Source organism: Mauremys mutica, chromosome 12 (assembly GCF_020497125.1).
Source record: "Mauremys mutica isolate MM-2020 ecotype Southern chromosome 12, ASM2049712v1, whole genome shotgun sequence".
NCBI classification, from domain to species: domain Eukaryota; kingdom Metazoa; phylum Chordata; order Testudines; family Geoemydidae; genus Mauremys; species Mauremys mutica.
The window spans coordinates 4092229-4111175 of record NC_059083.1 but is presented as its reverse complement, the minus strand read 5'-3'; the positions used below and the strand labels follow the sequence as shown (position 1 = coordinate 4111175).

The following is an 18947-nucleotide window of genomic DNA, read 5'->3' as shown; positions in this document are numbered from 1 at the left end:
GCCAGAGGCACGTTTCGCGAGGAGCCAGGAGGAACCAACGTACTCAATGACCTTCCAGCGCGATGTCAGATCGTTTGGGGCAAACAGCAAAGGGGAAGGATGGAAAAAAGTATTCGTCGCTCAACCTGTTTGATACGTACAAGGGGAAGTCCTTAGAGATTCAGAAACCCACAGGTACAGGCACGAGGGGGTGCAGGGATATGTGGGGGGTGCCGCGCCGCGGGGAGGCGGGCGCAGGGGTCCGTCGGGGGGGTGCCGTGCCGCAGGGATCTGTGGGGGGGAGGCACCGCGCCGCGGGGAGGCAGGCGCAGGGGTCAGAACAGGCCCTAACCCCTCTCTCTCTCCAGTAGCCCCTCGCCATGGCTTGCAGAGTCTCGGGAAAGTTGCCATTGCCCGGCGTATGCCACCCCCTGCGAACCTGCCAAGCTTAAAAGCGGAGAACAAAGGCAATGACCCCAACGTCTCACTAGTACCGAAAGACGGGACAGGATGGGCAAGCAAGCAGGACCAGTCAGACCCAAAGAGGTGAGGAGCCGTCCCCCCTCGGAGCGGGGTGGGCCTGGCCCAGGGGGACGGGGCCTTTCCCCTCTAGGGAGCACCAGCTCCCATCTGTTCCCAGGGTCTGAAGTCTCTCTCTCTCGCTCATTTCCCGTCTCAGTACCGATGCCTCGACAGCTCAGCCGCCGGAATCGCCGTCGCCGCCGGCTTCACAGACGTCTGCCTCAAACCCACCGAAACGACCCCCAACAGCACCCGAGGTGAAGACACGGGGTGGGGCGGGGGGGTGTCTCCCTTGGCAGAGATTAAGATCCCAGGGATGCCTTTAGGGGGACTCCCCAAACACTGTCCAGGATGGAGAACAAGGAGAGTCTGAGCTCCCAGCCCCCACTGCTCTAACCCACTAGCCCCCACTCCCCTCCCAGAGCCGGGGAGAGAACCCAGGAGTCCTGGCTCCCAGCCCCCACTGCTCTAACCCACTAGCCCCCGCTCCCCTCCCAGCGCCAGGGAGAGAACCCAGGAGTCCTGGCTCCCGCTCCCCTCCCAGAGCTGGGGAGAGAACTCAGGAGTCCTGGCTCCCAGCCCCCCCCCCCCTGCTCTAACCACTAGACCCCACTCCCCTCCCAGCGCCAGGGAAAGAACCCAGGACTCCTGGCTCCCGGCCGCCCCTCTCCTCCCCCCTGCTCTAACTCACCAGCCCCCACTCCCCTCCCAGAGCCGGGGAGAGAACTCAGGATTTCCCTCTCTTGCAAGCAGCCTGCGTCCATGTCACTGACACCTAGACCCCGCTGGCATTTCCTAGGGCCACAGGGCCGCCCCTGCTGGAGCTTGGTGCTGCGGCCTGTAACCTCTCTCTGCCGAAGGAGCTTCCCAGCCTTGGCGGCAGGATCTGAGAGTGAATCAGCCAGTGGGAGCTGTTCAATGGGCAGCTGGGAATGTGGGGCTGGGGGTGGATCTTGGGAGGCTGGTGAGGGGTCCGCAGTCCCCCGAGTCAACCTAACCCCTCTCCCTCCTTTGTTCTGTCAGAATCCCCCTACAGTAGCAAGCGGGGTAAAGTCTTGGGCACAGGCCAGCGTTACCCATGGAGCGCAAGGAGATGGTGAGTTCGTTTACCGATCCCCCAGAGTGGAGCTCAGGGGCCCTGAGCTGCAGGGAGCTGGGGCTGCTCTAATGTTAACCTGTGGAACTCTCTGCCACTTGAAGTCATGGAGTCAAAGAGCCTAGCAGGCTCAGACACTGCAATGGCTGATGGGAGCTCTCAGGCTCAGTGAGAGGGGATGAGACATGAGAGCTCGAACCCCAGCCACCAACTGTCCAGGGCCTGAGCCAGTGATCAGGAAGGACCCGCCCACCCCCATTGGGCACCGCCCACGGGCTGGTTTCTGGCACGGTTTTCTGGAGCAGCCGGCCCTGACCACTCAGAGACAGGCTCGGTGGTCCCCAGGCTCATTCTGCCAGGCAGTTCCCTGGCTTGGTCCTCCAGGGTCATAGAGGTGGTAATTCCTCTGGTCCTTGGTCCTCCAGGGTCATAGAGGTGGTAATTCCTCTGGTCCCTGGTCCTCCAGGGTCATAGAAATGCAAGACATTGGCCTCAAGGGTTGGCGAGTTGGCACGTCACAGCCTCTTGCTTCTGGCTTCATAGAGGTGGAGGACGAGGGGTTCACCGGGCACAGAAGCAGCATTCTCAGCCCTTTGGTCCTGAAGAGTCATAGAGCTGGAAGATAATTGGTCCTCCGGGGTCATAGAGGGGACAGTTGTTGCTGTTCCATGGTCCTCCAGGGTCATAGAGGTGGGCTAGACAGTCAGCCTCCCTCCCTCCCTCTCTCGCAGGTGGAAAGGGATCAAGCCTACTGTCGCGATTCTCTCGCGAGGAATTTCCGACCCTGCAGGCGGCTGGAGACCAGGACAAAGCTGGCAAAGAAAAGGACACTGCCGATGCGTCGTATGGGCCCGGACCAAACCTCCGCCCCCAGAGTGAGCCCCGGCACCCTCGGTGTCCTCAGGGACCCCCAAGTGAACCTTGAGCCCGGCTGTGTCAGCCAAACCTTGGCAGGCCCCTGCCTGCCCCAGGGTGTGTCCCCCCAGACTGGGGAGACCCCTTCTCTGCGGGCCACGGTCTTGTTCTGTTCAGCTGCTCCCCCATTTCTGCGCCCCACCCCAGAGGGGGCCGCGTCTCTGTGCTGGGCCGGGGCTCCCCGGAGAACCAGCCCCCGCGCCCCACCCCGGAGAACCAGCCCCGCCCCGGAGGGGCTGCGTCTCCTTGCTGGGCCGGGGCTCCCCAGAGAACCAGCCCCCGCGCCCCACCCCGGAGGGGCCGCGTCTCCGTGCCGGGCCGGGGCTCCCCGGAGAACCAGCCCCCGCGCCCCACCCCGGAGGGACCGCGTCTCCGTGCCGGGCCGGGGCTCCCCGGAGAACCAGCCCCGCCCCCCGCCCCGGAGGGACCGCGTCTCCGTGCCGGGCCGGGGCTCCCCGGAGAGCCAGCCCCCGCGCCCCGCCCCAGAGGGGCCGCATCTCTGTGCTGGGCCGGGGCTCCCTGGAGAACCAGCCCCCGCGCCCCACCCCGGAGAACCAGCCCCGCCCCCCGCCCCGGAGGGGCCGCGTCTCCGTGCTGGGCCGGGGCTCCCCGGAGAACCAGCCCCCGCACCCCACCCTAGAGGGGCCCTGTGGCCGGGCCGGGCCGGGGCTCCCCGGAGAACCAGCCCCCACGTCCCGCCCCGGAGGGGCCGCATCTCCGTGCCGGGCCGGGGCTCCCCGGAGAACCAGCCCCCGCACCCCACCCCGGAGGGGCCGCGTCTCCGTGCTGGGCCGGGGCTCCCCGGAGAGCCAGCCCCCGCGCCCCACCCCGGAGGGGCCGGAGGTCCCTGGATAGCTGACCCCACAGCTGCGCGTTGCCTTACCGCTCCCCACTTTCCTTTGCAGATGCGACGAGCTGGCGGGATGGAGGCGGGCGGGGCACTGACGGGGAGGTGCCCGAGCAGCACCCCGGAGCCCCCGACGGGCGGGCCGGGGTGGGCATGCAGCCCTCCGCCCCGCCCCACTTCCCTCCCTACCGGGGCATGATGCCACCGTTCGTGAGTGTCCCGGGGCCGGGGGGGGGGGTGTTGCTCCGTGGGGAGGGGAGGGGAGGGGCAGAGGGCGGGGGGTTGCTCCGTGGGGAGGGGCAGAGCAGGGGTGTGATTTGCTCTGTGGGGAGGGGAGGGGCAGAGGGTGGGGGGTTGCTCCGTGGGGAGGGGGGGGGCAGAGCAGGGTGGGGGGTTGCTCCGTGGGGAGGGGAGGGGCAGAGCAGGGGGGTGATTTGCTCCGTGGGGAGGGAAGAGTGGGGGGGTGATTTGCTCCGTTGGGGGGGCAGACCCCTACGCAGGGACTGATCCATCTCCGTGACTGAAGGTGGCTCAGCAGATCAGGGGTTATGGGGGGACAGGCGGGGGCTGAACTCGTCCCCCCCAGCATTGGGGGGGCCCCCTAACAGCCCATCTCCCCACAGATGTACCCCCCGTACCTCCCGTTCCCGCCTCCGTATGGGCCGCAGGGAGCTTACCGCTACCCCACCCCGGACGCACAGAGGTGAGTTGGGGGGGGCTGTCAGGATGCCTGGGTTCCCTTCCCAGCTCGGGGGGTGAGTGGGGTCTGGTGGTTGCAGCCAGTTGCCCGGACTCCTGGGTTCTCGCCCTGGCTCGGGGGGAGTGGGGGCTGGTGGGTTAGAGCGGGGGCGGCTGGGAGCCCGGACTCCTGGGTTCTCGCCCTGGCTCGGGGGGAGTGGGGGCTGGTGGGTTAGAGCGGGGGGGGCTGGGAGCCCGGACTCCTGGGTTCTGTCCCTAGCCCCTCCATGGTTCTCCCTCCCCAGGTTCCCGCGGCTGGCTGGGCCCCGCCCCTCGCAGCCCCCCCAGCGGGCGGTGGAGCCGGTGAGCCGCCCGCCCGTGCTCCGGCAGGACGACCTGAAGGAGTTCGACGAGCTCGACCAGGAGAACGACGAAGGCTGGGCAGGTAGCGCCCCCCACTGGGGATCCGGGGGGGGGGGAGCTCCCTTCCACATGGCCCCCCCCGCGTCCAGCTGTGGGGCAGGCCCTGACGCCGGCTCTCTGCCCCCCAGGCGCGCACGAGGAGGTGGATTACACCGAGAAGCTGAAATTCAGCGACGAAGAGGACGGCAAAGAGTCTGACGAGGAAGGAGCCGAGAAACAGTAAGAGGGACCCCGGGACGCCGGCCCGTCCAGGGCCCTGCCCCCCAGCTCCAGCTCAGCCCCCTGGATCAGACCCACCAGCATGCCCAGCCCCACAACCCCGGATGAGCCCCCTGGCCCGTCCCCCTCCCCTGGCTCAGTCCCACATCAGCCCCACGGGCTTGCCCCAGCCCCACCCCCCCATCAGAGCCATGGTCCCAGCTCGCTGATCTCTGCCCTCTGCCCCCCAGCCAGGACAGCGAGGGGCCAGACCCCGAGGGCAGGAAGGCCGGCAGCCCCAAGGAGGAACTGCCCCCTGTCAAGGCGGCCTGGGCCGAGGGCTCCCGCCCCCCGGAGGGGGCCAAGGAACCGCCTGCCGCCCCTGCACCTCGCCCCCTGCCGCCGCCACCCCCACCCCCCAACCGGGGCAACTGGGGGCAGCCCAACGACTTCCCAGTGAGTGTCGGGGGCACACGGCATGTGGGGGGCTGGAGGGTTCGCGGGGGGCGGGGTCCGGGAGGGATCTGAGGGCAGTGGGGGTGAGCCCTGGGGAGGATGGAGCAGTCATAGGGGGCGGGTTTAGGGGGTGTATAGAGGAAAGGTCTGGGCCTGGGGGGATATAGGGGCTGTGGGGCAGGGATCTGGGAGTGCCCTTGGGGTGGAGGGATGTAGGGGGCAGGGATCTGGGAGGCTGAGGGGGCTGCGGGGCGGGGATCTGGGGGCGCCCTTGGGGTGGAGGGATGTAGGGGGCAGGGATCTGGGGGGGGTGAGGGGGCTGCGGGGCTGGGATGTGGAGGGATGTGGGGGGCTGCGGGGCGGGGATCTGGGGGGCTGCGGGGCGGGGATGGGGAGGGATGTAGGGGGCTGCGGGGCGGGGATCTGGGGGGCTGAGGGGGCTGCGGGGCGGGGATGTGGAGGGATCTGGGGGGCTGCGGGGCGGGGATCTGGGGGGCTGAGGGGGCTGCGGGGCGGGGATGTGGAGGGATGTGGGGGGCTGCGGGGCGGGGATGTGGGGGGCTGCGGGGTGGGGATCTGGGGGGCTGAGGGGGGATGTGGAGGGATGTAGGGGGCTGCGGGGCGGGGATGTGGGGGGCTGCGGGGATCAGGCTGCGAGAGGCGCTGGGAGGCGCTGACCCCCGCCCCCCCAGGCGCGCCCCCCGGCGCCGGAGGACGAGGACGAGGCCTGGCGCCAGCGGCGGAAGCAGTCCTCCTCGGAGATCTCGGCGGCGGTGGAGCGGGCGCGCCGGCGCCGGGAGGAGGAGGAGCGCCGCATGCAGGAGGAGCGCCGGGCCGCCTGCGCCGAGAAGCTGAAGCGCCTGGACGAGAAGTTCGGGGCCCCCGACAAGCGCCTCAAAGCCGAGCCCCCCAAGGAAGCGCCCGCCCCCCCGCCGCTGCCGCCCCCCACCCCGGCCGTCGCCAGCCCCCCTGCCGCCCCCCCGGCCCCTGCCCCTGCCCCTGCCCCTGCCCCTGCCGCCCCGGAGGAGAAGAGAGACCAGGAGGAGCCGGCCCCGGCCAGCAAACCCCGCAGCAGCGGCAGCAGCACCAGCGGCAGCTTCGACGCCGGGCCAGGTAGGAGGCGTCTTGGGGGCCCCGGGTGACCTGCCCCCTGCCCTGGGGGCCCCGGGTGACCTGCCCCCTGCCCTGGGGGCCCCGGGTGACCTGCCCCCTGCCCCGCCCCAGAGGGGCTGCGTATTTGGGGGGCTCCGGGTAACCTGCCCCCTGCCCTGGGGGCCCCGGGTAACCTGCCCCCTGTCCCACCCCAGAGGGGCCGCGTCTCGGGGGCCCTGGGTAACCTGCCCCGCCCCAGAGGGGCCGCATCTCGGGGGCCCCGGGTAACCTGCCCCCTGCCCCGCCCCAGAGGGGCCGCGTCTCGGGGGCCCTGGGTAACCTGCCCCCTGCCCCGCCCCAGAGGGGCCGCGTCTCGGGGGCCCTGGGTAACCTGCCCCGCCCCAGAGGGGCCGCGTCTCGGGGGCCCCGGGTAACCTGCCCCCTGCCCCGCCCCAGAGGGGCCGCGTCTCGGGGGCCCTGGGTAACCTGCCCCGCCCCAGAGGGGCCGCGCATTGGGGTCCCCGGGTAACCAGCCCCCTGCCCTGCCCCAGAGGGGCCGCGTCTCAGCGGTGGCTGCCGGGTGAGGCCTCTCCGCTCCCGTGTTGAGCCCAGCGCCTGACCCCCCTGCTCTCCCCCAGCCGAGCCCCCTGCGGCGCCTGCCCCCAAGGAGGTGCCCGAGGTGCCGGAGGAGCCAGTGGTGGTGCCGGCCCCCCCTGCGGCCCCTGCCACACCCAAGACAGAGCCCAAGGGCGAGACTGTGGTGCCGCCGCGCCAGCCGCCCCCAGCCCAGACCCTCGGCTACTCCAAGTACCAGAAGTCTCTGCCGCCCCGGTTCCAGCGGCAGCAGCAGGTAACGGTTGGGGGCTCGCTAGGGGGCGCTGTGCTGGGAGGGGCACTGTGGGGGGCCTCACTTGGGGGTGCAGCCCGGCATGGGGAGAGCCATTGGGGGGCTGCGGCCCGGCATGGGGGGAGCCGTTGGGGGCTCGCTGGGGGCTGCAGCCTGGCATGGGGGAGCCGTTGGGGGGGTGCAGCCTGGCATGGGGGAGCCGTTGGGGGGGTGCAGCCCGGCATGGGGGAGCCGTTGGGGGGGTGCAGCCCGGCATGGGGGAGCCGTTGGGGGACTCACAGGGGGGGGTTCAGCCCGGCATGGGGGAAGCCGTTGGGGGACTCGCGTGGGGGGGTTCAGCCCGGCATGGGGGGAGCCGTTGGGGGGCTCGCTGGGGGGGTTCAGCCCGGCATGGGGGGAGCCGGTGGGGGGCTCGCTGGGGGGGGTTCAGCCCGGCATGGGGGGAGCCGTTGGGGGGCTCGCTGGGGGGGGTTCAGCCCGGCATGGGGGGAGCCGTTGGGGGGCTCGCTGGGGGGGTTCAGCCCGGCATGGGGGGAGCCATTGGGGGGCTGCGGCCCTGCAGGGGGAAGCCATTGGGGGGGCTCGCTATGGGGTGAGGAGTGGCATGGGGGGAGCCATTGGGGGGCTGCAGCCCAGCATGGGGGGAGCCGCTGGGGGGCTCGCTATGGGGTGAGGAGCGGCATGGGGGGTCCCTAACCCCTCTGTGCCCCCCAGGAGCAGTTGCTGAAGCAGCAGCAGCAGTGGCAGCAGCAGCACGGGCCGCCCCCGGTGCCCGCCTCCCCCCAGCAGCAGGTGGCAGCAGCCTCCCTGGGGGGCCTGGGCCCCTCGCCCGGTATCCACCCGGCGCAGGGGGCGGGACAGCAGCAGGCCCCGCCCCCCCAGCAGCAGGCCCCGCCCAAGGCCATGTACCCAGGCTCCATGGGGCGCCCCCCGCCCATGCCCCCGCTGAACTTCGACCCCCGCTGGATGGTGATCCCGCCCTACATGGACCCGCGCATGATGCAGGGGCGGCCGCCCATGGACTTCTACCCGCCCGGGGTGCACCCCTCCGGTAAGCCCCGCCCACGCCTGGTCATGGGACCCGCTGGCCCCGCCCACGCCTGGTCATGGGACCCGCTGGCCCCGCCCACGCCTGGTCATGGGACCCGCTGGCCCCGCCCACGCCTGGCCCGGGGTGCGACCCATTGGCTGGGCTGCACCTGGGGGAGCAGACGGCTGGAGAAGGGCAGATCTCGTGCCCAGCTCTGCGGAGGGAAACGGGGGCACACCGGGGCATGGCCGCCCTGTCAGCGTCCCGACCTGCAAAGCCCCGGGAGCCGCCCGCGACGGGCTCACAGGCTGGTGCGGGGGGGGGGGCGCAGGGGGGGGTATTCGAGGCCTTCGGCGGCTCAGACATAGGTCGGGGGGTTGTTCCGGGAGTGGGCGGGTGAGAGTCCGTGGCCGGCGCTGGGCAGGGGTCCGACTAGACGATCATCATGGTCCCTTCTGGCCTTAGCGTCTAGGGGTCTCTGGACCGTAGCAAAGCTTTTCCTGCCGTCTCACGTGACAAACCAGGGAGATACAACCCGGCTGGAAACCGCTCCCAGAGAGCAGCTCTCAGCCGTTCCCAGTCAGGCTGGAAGGACATAACGAGTGGGGGCCCACGGGGATCCGTTCTCCTCAATATTTAATTAAATAAATATAGAAATTAATTAATAATTGGAGATCTGCCAATCTCCTAGAACTGGAAGGGACCTTGAAAGGCCCTTGAGTCCAGCCCCTGCCTTCACTAGCAGGGCCAAGGACGGATTTTCTCCCAGATCCCTAAGTGGCCCCTCAAGGGCTGAACTCGCACCCCTGGGGTTAGCAGGCCGATGCTCCAACCCCTGAGCCATCCCTCCCCCTCTTCCTCAGTGACTGAGCTAACGGCACAGGGCGTCCACTGATCGTGTGGGGCCGATGCCAAGCTGGGGGGTGCGAGGGCTTCCGAGGGGAGGGTTCAAATTCAAACTGATCTGGACAAACGAGAAATGGCCTGAAGTTACTAGGATGAAATTCAATCAGGACAATGCAAAGGGCTGCACTTCGGAAGGGCCCATCAGTTGCACACGGACTGGGCAGTGACCCCCAGGAAGGGGCTGCGGACGGGGCTGGGGGTCAGAGTGGGTCACAACCAGCAGTGTAACGCTGGCAGAACAAAGCGCCCGCCCGCCCGCCCTTCTGGGCTGTGCCCGCAGGAGCGCTGGGAGCCAGACCCGAGCAGTGATGCTCCGCGCGGCTCCGGCTCAGCCGCAGGGTTGGGCCCGTTCTGGGCGCCGGGTTCCAGGAGAGGCCGGGGAGAGCGACGGGCTCGGAGCCCTGAGCCGCCAGGGCCGGCTGGGAGCCCGGGGCTGGTTCAGGCTGGAGCCGAGGCGGCCGAGGGGCCGGGATCGCAGGGTTCGGTACCCGAGCGGTCGGTCGGTGCGAGGAGGGGGGGGGGGTGGTTCTCGGGGACTCTGAGGCCGGGCCGGGCAGCAATGGGCTCAGGCCGGGTCAGGCCGGACGTCGGGCGTGCGGGAGGCTCCGGCTGGAACAAGTGGCCGGGTCGCGTCGGGGGGGGGGGGGGGGGCTGTGGGTCTGGCCAGGGGGGCGGCCCTCTGACGTGCGCTCTCTGCCCCCCTGCAGGCCTGCTGCCCCGCGAGCGCTCGGACAGCGGGGGCTCCGGCTCGGAGCAGTTCGAGCGCCACCCCCAGCTCCTGCGGGAGCGGGGCACCCCGCCCATGGACCCCAAGCTGGCCTGGGGGGGAGACGTCTTCAGCGCCCCTGCCGCCGACCCCCGGCCCCTGGCCTCGCCCCTCCGGCAGCCAGACGAGGACGAGAAGGGCCTGCGGTGAGTGGGGCTTTGGGGAGCTGTGGGGCTGAGCAGAGGACATTGATGGGGTGGGGGCAGGAGGGTCGGGCATGGGGCAGGGGAGGTAGGGGGCCAGGCAGTGGAGGGCCCAGCTGTTGGGCTGAGGCGTGACGCCCCCTTCTCTCCCCCCAGGAGCGAGACGCCCCCCGTCCACCTGCGGGAGGCCGCCACCCCCCAGCCCTACGTAGGCAGCTACCCGGCCTTTGCCGAGAACGGCGCCCCGGCCCCCCTGCACCGCTTCCCGGGGGACGAGCCCCGCCCGGGGGGGCCCTGGCCAGCCGGCCTCGCCCTGCCCCCCAACGCTCCAGGGGAGCTGGCCAGGAACGGGCGCCCCGAGCCCCTGGCCCAGCCCCCCCAGCGCCAGCCAGACGAGAAGCCCCCCAACGCCGAGGAGCCCAAGGAGCCCCTGGTGGCGCCCAAGAAACCCCCCAAGGAGGAGCCTGTCCTGCCCCCCAAGGAGGAGCCGGGCCTGCCCCCCAAGGAGGAGGCGCCACGCCGGGCCGAGCGCCCCTCGCGCCAGCCACACGACTTCCACCGGCCGCCACGGCGCGAGGCCAAGACGGAGACGCGCTGGGGCCCCCGGCCGGGCAGCAGCCGGCGAGCGGACGAGCTGCCAGGCGGCGAGAAGCCCCCGCGCAGAGCCGGGCCCATCAAGAAACCCGCGCCCCCCAAGGAGGAGGCTGAGGAGCTGCGCCCCAAAGCCAAAGAGGGCACCGAGCCAGCGGGCGCCAAGCCGGACCCACAGCCCGGCCCCAAGGAGCCCCCCAAGCCAGGCAAGGAGGCCAAAGCCAAGGTGCTGGTGAACGGCAGCATGGCGGGGCCGCCCAAGGAGCCGCAGGGGGCGCTGTCGCCCACCCGCCGGCGCCGGGAGTGCCCCTACGACCGCGGGGGCGGGGGCTACATGGGGCGCGGGCGCGCCCGGGGGCGGGGGGAGTACTTCGCCCGGGGGCGCGGCTTCCGGGGCGCCTACAGCGGGCGTGGCCGGGGCGGCGGGGGCCGGGGCCGCAGCAGGGAGTTCCGCAGCTACCGGGAGCCGTTCTACCGCCTGGAGGAGGGGCCGGGGCCCCTGGGGGGAGGGGGTGGCGGCCGGCCCCGCAACGCCAGCGAGACGCGCAGCGAAGGCTCCGAGTACGAGGAGATCCCCAAGCGCCGGCGCCAGCGCGGCTCGGAGACGGGCAGCGAGACCCACGAGAGCGCCAGCGACGTCGCCCACTCGGACAAGGAGGCAGCCCCGCCCCCGCTGGCCCCCCAGCCCGCCAAGGGGGAGCGGCACCGGGGCCCGGCCGCCCTGCCCCGCTTCGCAGACAGGATCCCGCCCCGCCTCTCGGAGCCGGGCGCCCGCGGCGGCCGCATCTTCACCCCCCGCGGCGTGCCCTCGCGCCGGGGCCGGGGCGGGGGGCGCCCCCCAGCCAGCACCTGGAGCCCCCCGGCCAAGTCCCCGCTGGGGAAGAAGCCGGAGAAGCAGGAGCCGGAGGTAGCGCCGGATTCGCCCGGCAAGGAGAAAGCCGCGCCGGGGCCCACTCTCCCGGCGCCGGAGGATCTGGCCGGGTTCCAGGCTCCCCCCAAGCAGCAGGGGCCGCCCCCCAATGGGGCCGTGGACCGCAGCTTCGAGCGGCCCCCCCGCCGGCGGCGCCACGGCCGCTCACAGCAGCAGGACAAGCCGCCCCGGTTCCGGCGGCTGAAGCAGGAGCGGGACAATGCGGCCCGGCTCAACGGGGAGCAGCGGGGCGGGCCGGGGGCCCCGGCGTACCCACCGCCCCCCGCCCCGGCCGAGGAAACGGTCTCCCGGCGTGTGGCCGGCGCCAAGTCCCCCGACCTGTCCAACCAGAACTCGGACCAGGCCAACGAGGAGTGGGAGACAGCCTCGGAGAGCAGCGACTTCACCGAGCGCCGGGGCGGCGGGCCGGCCGACAAGGAGCCGGGGGGCCCCCTGCCCCAAGCCTTCCTGAAGGGGGGCGGCGCCCCCTCCCTGGGGGGCCGGGGGGCCGGCACCGACCTGACCCTCGCCCAGCGCAAGGAGATGTCCAAGCGCAGCTTCTCCAGCCAGCGGCCCGGCATGGACCGGCAGAACCGGCGCCCCAACCCCGGGCCCGGCAGCGGGGGCAAGGCTGGGGGCCGCGGGGGGCCCGGCGGCGGCCGCGGGGACAGGAGGACCTGGCCGGCGCCCAGGAACCGCAGGTGTGGGGCCCGAGGGGGAGGGGGGCACACGTGGGGTGGATGGTGGGTCGGGGGGGAGGGGATTGGGGGCAGAGTTGACAGTGGCCTGCAGGCCGGGGGGGGGGGAGGGGGGAGGAGGTGCTAATGGGCTGCGGGGGGTCGTTAATGATAATGGACTGTCACGGGGGGAGGGGGCACCCAGCCGCCCCCCCTAACTCGCTCTCCCCCCAGCCGCCCGGCGGAGGAGCGCCCCCCAGGCCTCAGCCTGCCGCCCGGGCCCACCACCAGCGCCGTCTACCGGCTCGACCACGTGGTGCCCAGCGACCCGGCCGGCATCCAGCAGGCCCTGGCTGAGCTCAGCAGCCGCCACGGCGCCCGCGCCAAGCAGCAGCCGCCCCCCGGCGCCGCCCCCGCCCCGGGCCCCCCGCCGCCGGCGCCCTTCCCCGCCCCCCCGGGCGGCTACGGCCGAGGTGAGAGCCACGCGCCGGCCCCGGCGCCCCTGCAGCGGGGGGGTGTAGCCAGAGCCCCCTCCCCCAGCCCGGAGCCCCCTCCCAGAGCCAGCACCCCAACCCCCCTCCCCCACCCCCACTCCCAGAGCCAGCCCCCCCCAGCCCCCTCCCCCAGCCCGGAGCCCCCTCCCGGAGCCAGCACCCCAACCCCCCTCCCCCAGCCCGGAGCCCCCTCCCAGAGCCAGCACCCCAACCCCCCTCCCGCGCCCCAACCCCCACTCCCAGAGCCAGCACCCCCCAGCCCCCTCCCCCAGCCCGGAGCCCCCTCCCAGAGCCAGCACCCCTCACCCTCTCCTGCTCCCCAGCACGGAGCCCCCTCCCAGAGCCAGCATCCCAACCCCCCTCCCCCAGCCCGGAGCCCCCTCCCAGAGCCAGCACCCCAGTCACAGAGCCAGCACCCCTCACCCCCTCCTGCACCCCAACCCCCTGCCCCAGCCCGGAGCCCCCTTCCAGAGCCAGCACCCCAACCCCCCTCCCGCACCCCAACCCCCACTCCCAGAGCCAGCACCCCTCCCCCCTTCTGCCCCCCAACCCCTCCCCCAGCCCGGAGCCCCCTCCCAGAGCCAGCACCCCAACCCCAGCCTGGAGCCTGCACACCCCCCCAACCCCCTCCCCCAGCCTGGTGAGAGTGACGGACAGAGGGGGTGTGTGGAGGGGGCGGGGTCTCGGAAGGGGCGGGGCTGAAGGGAAGGGGCGGGGCAGATCCTTGGTTGCCCTTAAACTCAACAAGTGATCTTGGGTGTCAAAAGGTGGGAGCCACTGCCAGGGCGTCGACCCTGCCCCGTTCCCCGCCCCGTTCCCTGCCCCCCTGAGCCGGCGCCCCCTAGAGGGCATAGACCCCAGGCCCTATTCCCCCCTCATCCCCCCCCTGAGCCAGCCAGCCCCATTCCCCCCCCCCGGAGCCAGCCAGTCCCCGCCCTGGGGCCGGATGGGAGCCGGTGCCCCCCAGAGGGGACAGACCCTGTGTCCCATTCCCTGCCCCCCCGGAGCCAGCCAGTCCCTGCCCTGGGGCCGGGGGGAGCCGGCGCCCCCCAGAGGGGACAGGCCCCTGCCCCATTCCCCGCCCCCCTGAGCCAGCCAGGCCCTGCCCTGGGGCCGGGGGGAGCCGGCGCCCCCCGAGGGCAGGAACGCACTGACCCCACCTCTCGGTTTCAGAGCCTCCGTTCCTGGCCAAGGCCCAGCTGCTTCAGTCGGGCGCCAGAGCCCTGGGCGACGTCCCCGGGGTTAACGGCTTCCTCCCCCGGCGCCGCGACCGGCCCCACAAGCAGGAGGTGAGAGGGGACGGAGGGGACGGGGGGCCCCTCCCCCAAGCGCCCCCCCCGCCCCGCGGCATTAACACCCCTCCTCTTTGTCCCCCGCAGGACCCCCTGGGCTATTCCCACGGCCCCGGCTTCCCCGGCCCCAAGCAGGACCCCCCGGGCGCCCACCTGGCCCAGCGCGGCAGGAGCAGCTCCTCCGAGGGGCTGGCGCCCCACATCTGGAGCCGGCTGCAATCCAGTAAGGAGCTGGGGGGCAGGACCCAGTCGTGCTGGGGGCGCTGGAGCCTCCTCGGGGGCAGGGGGCAGTTTGGGGGGCTGCTGACGGATCCCCTCACCCGAGCTCTGCCCCCCCCAGGTGCCCCCAGGAAAAGCTACCGGCCCAGATCTGTGGAGCCCTGGGCCGACCCGCTAAATGCCTTTGAAGACGTCGTTAGCACAGAGGTGAGGGGCGGGGGCAGCGGGGGGCTCTGCCCGGGCACTCTGGGCTCCCCAGGGCGGCGCTGGGGGCTGGGCTGTGGCGGGGGGGCAGCGGGGGGCTCTGCCCGGGCAGTCGGGGCTCCCCATGGCCCCAGGGCGGCGCTAGGGGCTGTGCTGTGGGGGGGCGGGGGCAGCGGGGGGCTCTGCCCGGGCAGTCGGGGCTCCCCATGGCTCCAGGGCGGCGCTAGGGGGCGGGGGCAGCGGGGGGCTCTGCCCGGGCACTCTGGGCTCCCCAGGGCGGTGCTGGGGGCTGGGCTGTGGCGGGGGGGCAGCGGGGGGCTCTGCCCGGGCAGTCGGGGCTCCCCATGGCCCTAGGGTGGTGCTAGGGGGTGGGGGGAGCAGGGGGCTCTGCCCGGGCAGTCGGGGCTCCCCAGGGCGGTGCTGGGGGCGGGGGGCAGCAGGGGGTCTCCCCCGACAGTCGGGGCTGCCCCCTAACCCCCCCGCCCCCCCAGATGAGCCAGTCGGACAGCGGGGTGGATCTCAGCAGCGACTCCCAGGTCTCGTCCGCCAGCTGCAGCCAGCGCAGCTCCCCCGACGGTGGGCTGAAGGCGACCCCCGAGCCTGGCGTGGGGGGCACGCGGGGCGCCGAGCCAGTGGCCCCCGGAGCCCAGGGGGCCGCGCCCCAGGAGCAGGGCAGGAGGCCGGCGCCCAAAGACACCAGCCCTCACAAGGACAGGAAGGTAGGAGGGGGGCTGGGGACGATCTGCTGGGGGGCGGGGATGGCGGGGGGCTGATGGGCTGGGGGGCGTGGAAGGGCTGAGGGGCGGGGATGGCGGGGGGGGGCTGATGGGATGGGGGGTCGGAAGGGCTGACGGGCTGGGGGGGGTCGGAACGGCTGGGGGTCGGGGATGGCGGGGGGGGTTGATTGGCTGGGGGGCGGGGATGGCGGGGGGGGGCTGATGGGGTGGGGGGTCGGAAGGGCTGACGGGCTGGGGGGGGTCGGAACGGCTGGGGGGCGGGGATGGCGGGGGGCTGATGGGCTGGGGGGCGTGGAAGGGCTGAGGGGCGGGGATGGCGGGGGGGGGCTGATGGGTTGGGGGGTCGGAAGGGATGGCGGGGGGGGCTGACGGGCTGGGGGGGGTCGGAACGGGTGGGGGTCGGGGATGGCGGGGGGGGTTGAGTGGCTGGGGGGCGGGCAGGGCGGGGGGGGGGTGATGGGTTGGGGGGTCGGAAGGGCTGACGGGCTGGGGGGGGTCGGAACGGCTGGGGGGCGGGGATGGTGGGGGGGTTGATTGGCTGGGGAGGTCGGAAGGGCTGGGGGGCGGGGATGGCGGGGGGGTTGATTGGCTGGGGAGGTCGGAAGGGCTGGGGGGCGGGGATGGCGGGGGGGCTGACGGGCTGGGGGGGTCGGAACGGCTGGGGGGCGGGGATGGCGGGGGGGTTGATTGGCTGGGGGGGTCGGAAGGGCTGCGGGGGGGATGGGGGCCATGACTTACCCCCCCTCCCCAGCAGGCTGGCAGCCCCCCGGCTCCCCCCCGGGCCCCCCCCGGCCCGGGCCCCATTGGGACTGAGCGCTCCCAGCGAGCCGAGATGGTCAGGGAGAGCGGGGGGGGCCCCAGGCCCGGCCCGGAGTCAGTGACCCCCAGCACCGGCCCCCTCGTCCAGTTCGGGGCCAGCGACAAGGTGAGCAGCACCCGGACGCCTGGGTCTGGATCCGGGGCGGGGGCCGGGGGCCAGGACGCCTGGGTTCTCTCTCGGTCTGGGCAGGGGCTGGGGGTCAGGATGCCTGGGTTCTCTCTCGGTCTGGGCGGGGGCCGGGGGCCAGGACGCCTGGGTTCTCTCTCGGTCTGGGCGGGGGCTGGGGGTCAGGATGCCTGGGTTCTCTCTCGGTCTGGGCGGGGGCCGGGGGCCAGGACGCCTGGGGTCTCTCTCGGTCTGGGCGGGGGCTGGGGGCCAGGATGCCTGGGTTCTCTCTCGGTCTGGGCGGGGGCTGGGGGCCAGGATGCCTGGGTTCTCTCTCGGTCTGGGCGGGGGCTGGGGGCCAGGACGCCTGGGTTCTCGGTCTGGGCGGGGGCTGGGGGCCAGGACACCTGGGGTCTCTCTCGGTCTGGGCGGGGGCTGGGGGCCAGGACGCCTGGGTTCCATTCACCTGGCTCCCGTCCCCACAGGACACGGAGCTGGGGCTGCTGGTGAACGAGGGCAACAAGGTGCCCCCGGCCCCGGGCCTCATGGACGGGGTGAGTTGGGGGAGCAGCATCCCAGGACTCCTGGGTCCTGTCCCAGCTGCGGGAGGGGGAGTCCTAGGACTCCTGGGTCCCATCCTGGCTGGGGGAGGGAGAGGGGGTGTCCCAGGACTCCTGGGTCCTGTCCCGACTCTGGGAAGGGGTTGGGGGAGGGGGAGTCCCAGGACTCCTGGGTCCTGTCCCGGCTGGGGAGGGGAAGGTGAGTCCCAGGACTCCTGGGTCCTGTCCCGGCTCTGGGAGGGGGCCAGGGTTGGGGAGTCCCAGGACTCCTGGGTCCTGTCCTGGCTCTGGGAGGGGGCCAGGATTGGGGGAGGGGGCGTCCCAGGATTCTTGGGTCCTGTCTTGGGAGGGGGAAGGTGAGTCCCAGGACTCCTGGGTCCTGTCCCGGCTGGGGAGGGGAAGGTGAGTCCCAGGACTCCTGGGTCCTGTCCTGGCTCTGGGAGGGGGCCAGGGTTGGGGGAGGGGGCGTCCCAGGATTCTTGGGTCCTGTCTTGGGAGGGGGAAGGTGAGTCCCAGGACTCCTGGGTCCTGTCCCGGCTGGGGAGGGGAAGGTGAGTCCCAGGACTCCTGGTTCCTGTCCCGGCTGGGGAGGGGAAGGTGAGTCCCAGGACTCCTGGGTTCCCCCGGCTGAGCTTGGCTTTCACCTGCTGTTCTCTCCCCAGCTGGCGGGCGCCTCCCGCGAGTGGGAGCTGCGCCCGGCCCCCCAGCCCAGAGCCCTGGGGCCGGCCTGCCCCCCGGCGGAGCCCTCGGCGTTCTCAGGTAGGGGCGGGCGGCGTGGGGCGCTGGGGGGCCGTGGGGCCGGCCTGGGGTCTCACTGCTCACTGCTTCCCCCTGCAGGTGAGAGGGGGCCGAGCCAGCGGCCCTACCCCGAGCTCCTCTTCGGCAGCCAGCCCGGCGTGGCCCAGGTACCCTCCGTCTGGCCGGGGCGGGGCGGGGGGGCTGGCCGGGGGGCTGGCCGGGGGGGGCTGGCCCTCTGTCTGACCCGCGCCCTCTGCCCCCCCCAGCAGGTGCCCAGCCCCCCCGGGGAGTCCCAGCTCCACGGCAGCGGCAGCTTCCGCCCGGGGACCCCGTCGCTGCATCCGTACAGGTGAGGGGGAGCGGGGGTCCCCCGAGCCGGCCGCCTGGCGGGGGGGGTGTCCCTGTATTCCCTGCCCTGCCCCACAGCCAGCCGCCTGGCCGGGGGGTCCCCGTATTCCCCGCCCCAGAGCCAGCCACCTGGCGGGGGGGTCCCCGTATTCCCAGCCCCCTGCCCCACCCCAGAGCCAGCCGCCTGGCCGGGGGGTCCCCATATTCCCAGCCCCACAGCCAGCCGCCTGGCCGGGGGGTCCCCGTATTCCCAGCCCCCTGCCCCACCCCAGAGCCAGCTGCCTGGCGGGGGGGGGTCCCCGTATTCCCAGCCCCCTGCCCCACCCCGGAGCCAGCCGCCTGGCCGGGGGATCCCCGTATTCCCCGCCCCACAGCCAGCCGCCTGGCCGGGGGGTCCCCATATTCCCAGCCCCAGAGCCAGCCGCCTGGCGGGGGGGTCCCCGTATTCCCAGCCCCCTGCCCCACCCCAGAGCCAGCCCCCTGGCGGGGGGGGGGTCCCTGTATTCCCTGCCCAGCCCCAGAGTCAGCCCCCTGGCAGGGGAGGGCCCCCCAGCCTGTCTCAGGTCAGCGCTGGGGGGGGGGTCCCCATATCCCCGGCCCCCCGGCCTGTCTCAGCTCAGTGCTGGGGGAGGGGTCCCCGTTTCCCAGCCCCCCCCGGCCTGTCTCAGGTCAGCGCTGGGGGAGGGGTCCCCGTATCCCCGGCCTGTCTCAGCTCAGCGCTGGGGGGGAGGGGTCCCCGTATCCCAGCCCCCCCGGCCTGTCTCAGCGCTGGGGGGGGGTCCCCGTATCCCTGGCCCCCCGGCCTGTCTCAGCTCAGCGCTGGGGGGGTCCCCGTTTCCCAGCCCCCCCGGCCTGTCTCAGCTCAGCGCTGGGGGGGTCCCCGTATCCCCGGCCCCCCGGCCTGTCTCAGGTCAGTGCTGGGGGGGTCCCCGTATCCCCGGCCCCCCGGCCTGTCTCAGCTCAGCGCTGGAGGGGGGGTCCCTGTATCCCCGGCCCCCCGGCCTGTCTCAGCTCAGTGCTGGGGGGGTCCCCGTATCCCCGGCCCCCCGGCCTGTCTCAGCTCAGCGCTGGGGGAGGGTCCCCGTATCCCCGGCCCCCCGGCCTGTCTCAGCTCAGCGCTGGGGGGGGTCCCTGTATCCCCGGCCCCCTGGCCTGTCTCAGGTCAGCGCTGGAGGGGGGGTCCCCGTTTCCCAGCCCCCCCCGGCCTGTCTCAGCTCAGCGCTGGAGGGGGGTCCCCGTTTCCCAGCCCCCCCGGCCTGTCTCAGGTCAGCGCTGGAGGGGGGGTCCCCGTTTCCCAGCCCCCCCGGCCTGTCTCAGCTCAGCGCTGGGGGGGTCCCCGTTTCCCAGCCCCCCG

The 18947-nt window shown here is 73.2% G+C and overlaps 1 protein-coding gene across 6 annotated transcripts in view; it reads left to right on the top strand.

Moving 5' to 3' along the window:
* Positions 1-18947, top strand: part of PRRC2A (proline rich coiled-coil 2A) — a 29385-nt gene that overhangs the window by 7464 nt on the left and 2974 nt on the right. Inside the window, exons 2-26 of one of the 6 annotated variants that reach the window (XM_044982470.1) lie at positions 2-174; positions 351-525; positions 659-758; positions 1525-1597; positions 2329-2472; positions 3418-3569; positions 3983-4062; positions 4343-4482; positions 4589-4679; positions 4910-5114; positions 5807-6227; positions 6845-7056; positions 7768-8104; positions 9697-9901; positions 10055-12100; positions 12311-12549; positions 13744-13859; positions 13950-14085; positions 14203-14288; positions 14777-15004; positions 15774-15947; positions 16433-16501; positions 17170-17266; positions 17345-17412; positions 17512-17594. In XM_044982470.1, the coding sequence (XP_044838405.1) occupies positions 63-174; positions 351-525; positions 659-758; positions 1525-1597; positions 2329-2472; positions 3418-3569; positions 3983-4062; positions 4343-4482; positions 4589-4679; positions 4910-5114; positions 5807-6227; positions 6845-7056; positions 7768-8104; positions 9697-9901; positions 10055-12100; positions 12311-12549; positions 13744-13859; positions 13950-14085; positions 14203-14288; positions 14777-15004; positions 15774-15947; positions 16433-16501; positions 17170-17266; positions 17345-17412; positions 17512-17594 (5789 nt within the window). In that variant the 5' untranslated portion in view covers positions 2-62. Of the gene's footprint in view, position 1; positions 175-347; positions 526-658; positions 759-1524; positions 1598-2328; positions 2473-3417; positions 3570-3982; positions 4063-4342; positions 4483-4588; positions 4680-4909; positions 5115-5806; positions 6228-6844; positions 7057-7767; positions 8105-9696; positions 9902-10054; positions 12101-12310; positions 12550-13743; positions 13860-13949; positions 14086-14202; positions 14289-14776; positions 15005-15773; positions 15948-16432; positions 16502-17169; positions 17267-17344; positions 17413-17511; positions 17595-18947 lie in introns of all 6 variants that reach the window. The other 5 variants (XM_044982469.1, XM_044982471.1, XM_044982468.1 and 2 more) reach the window with 5 other exon arrangements.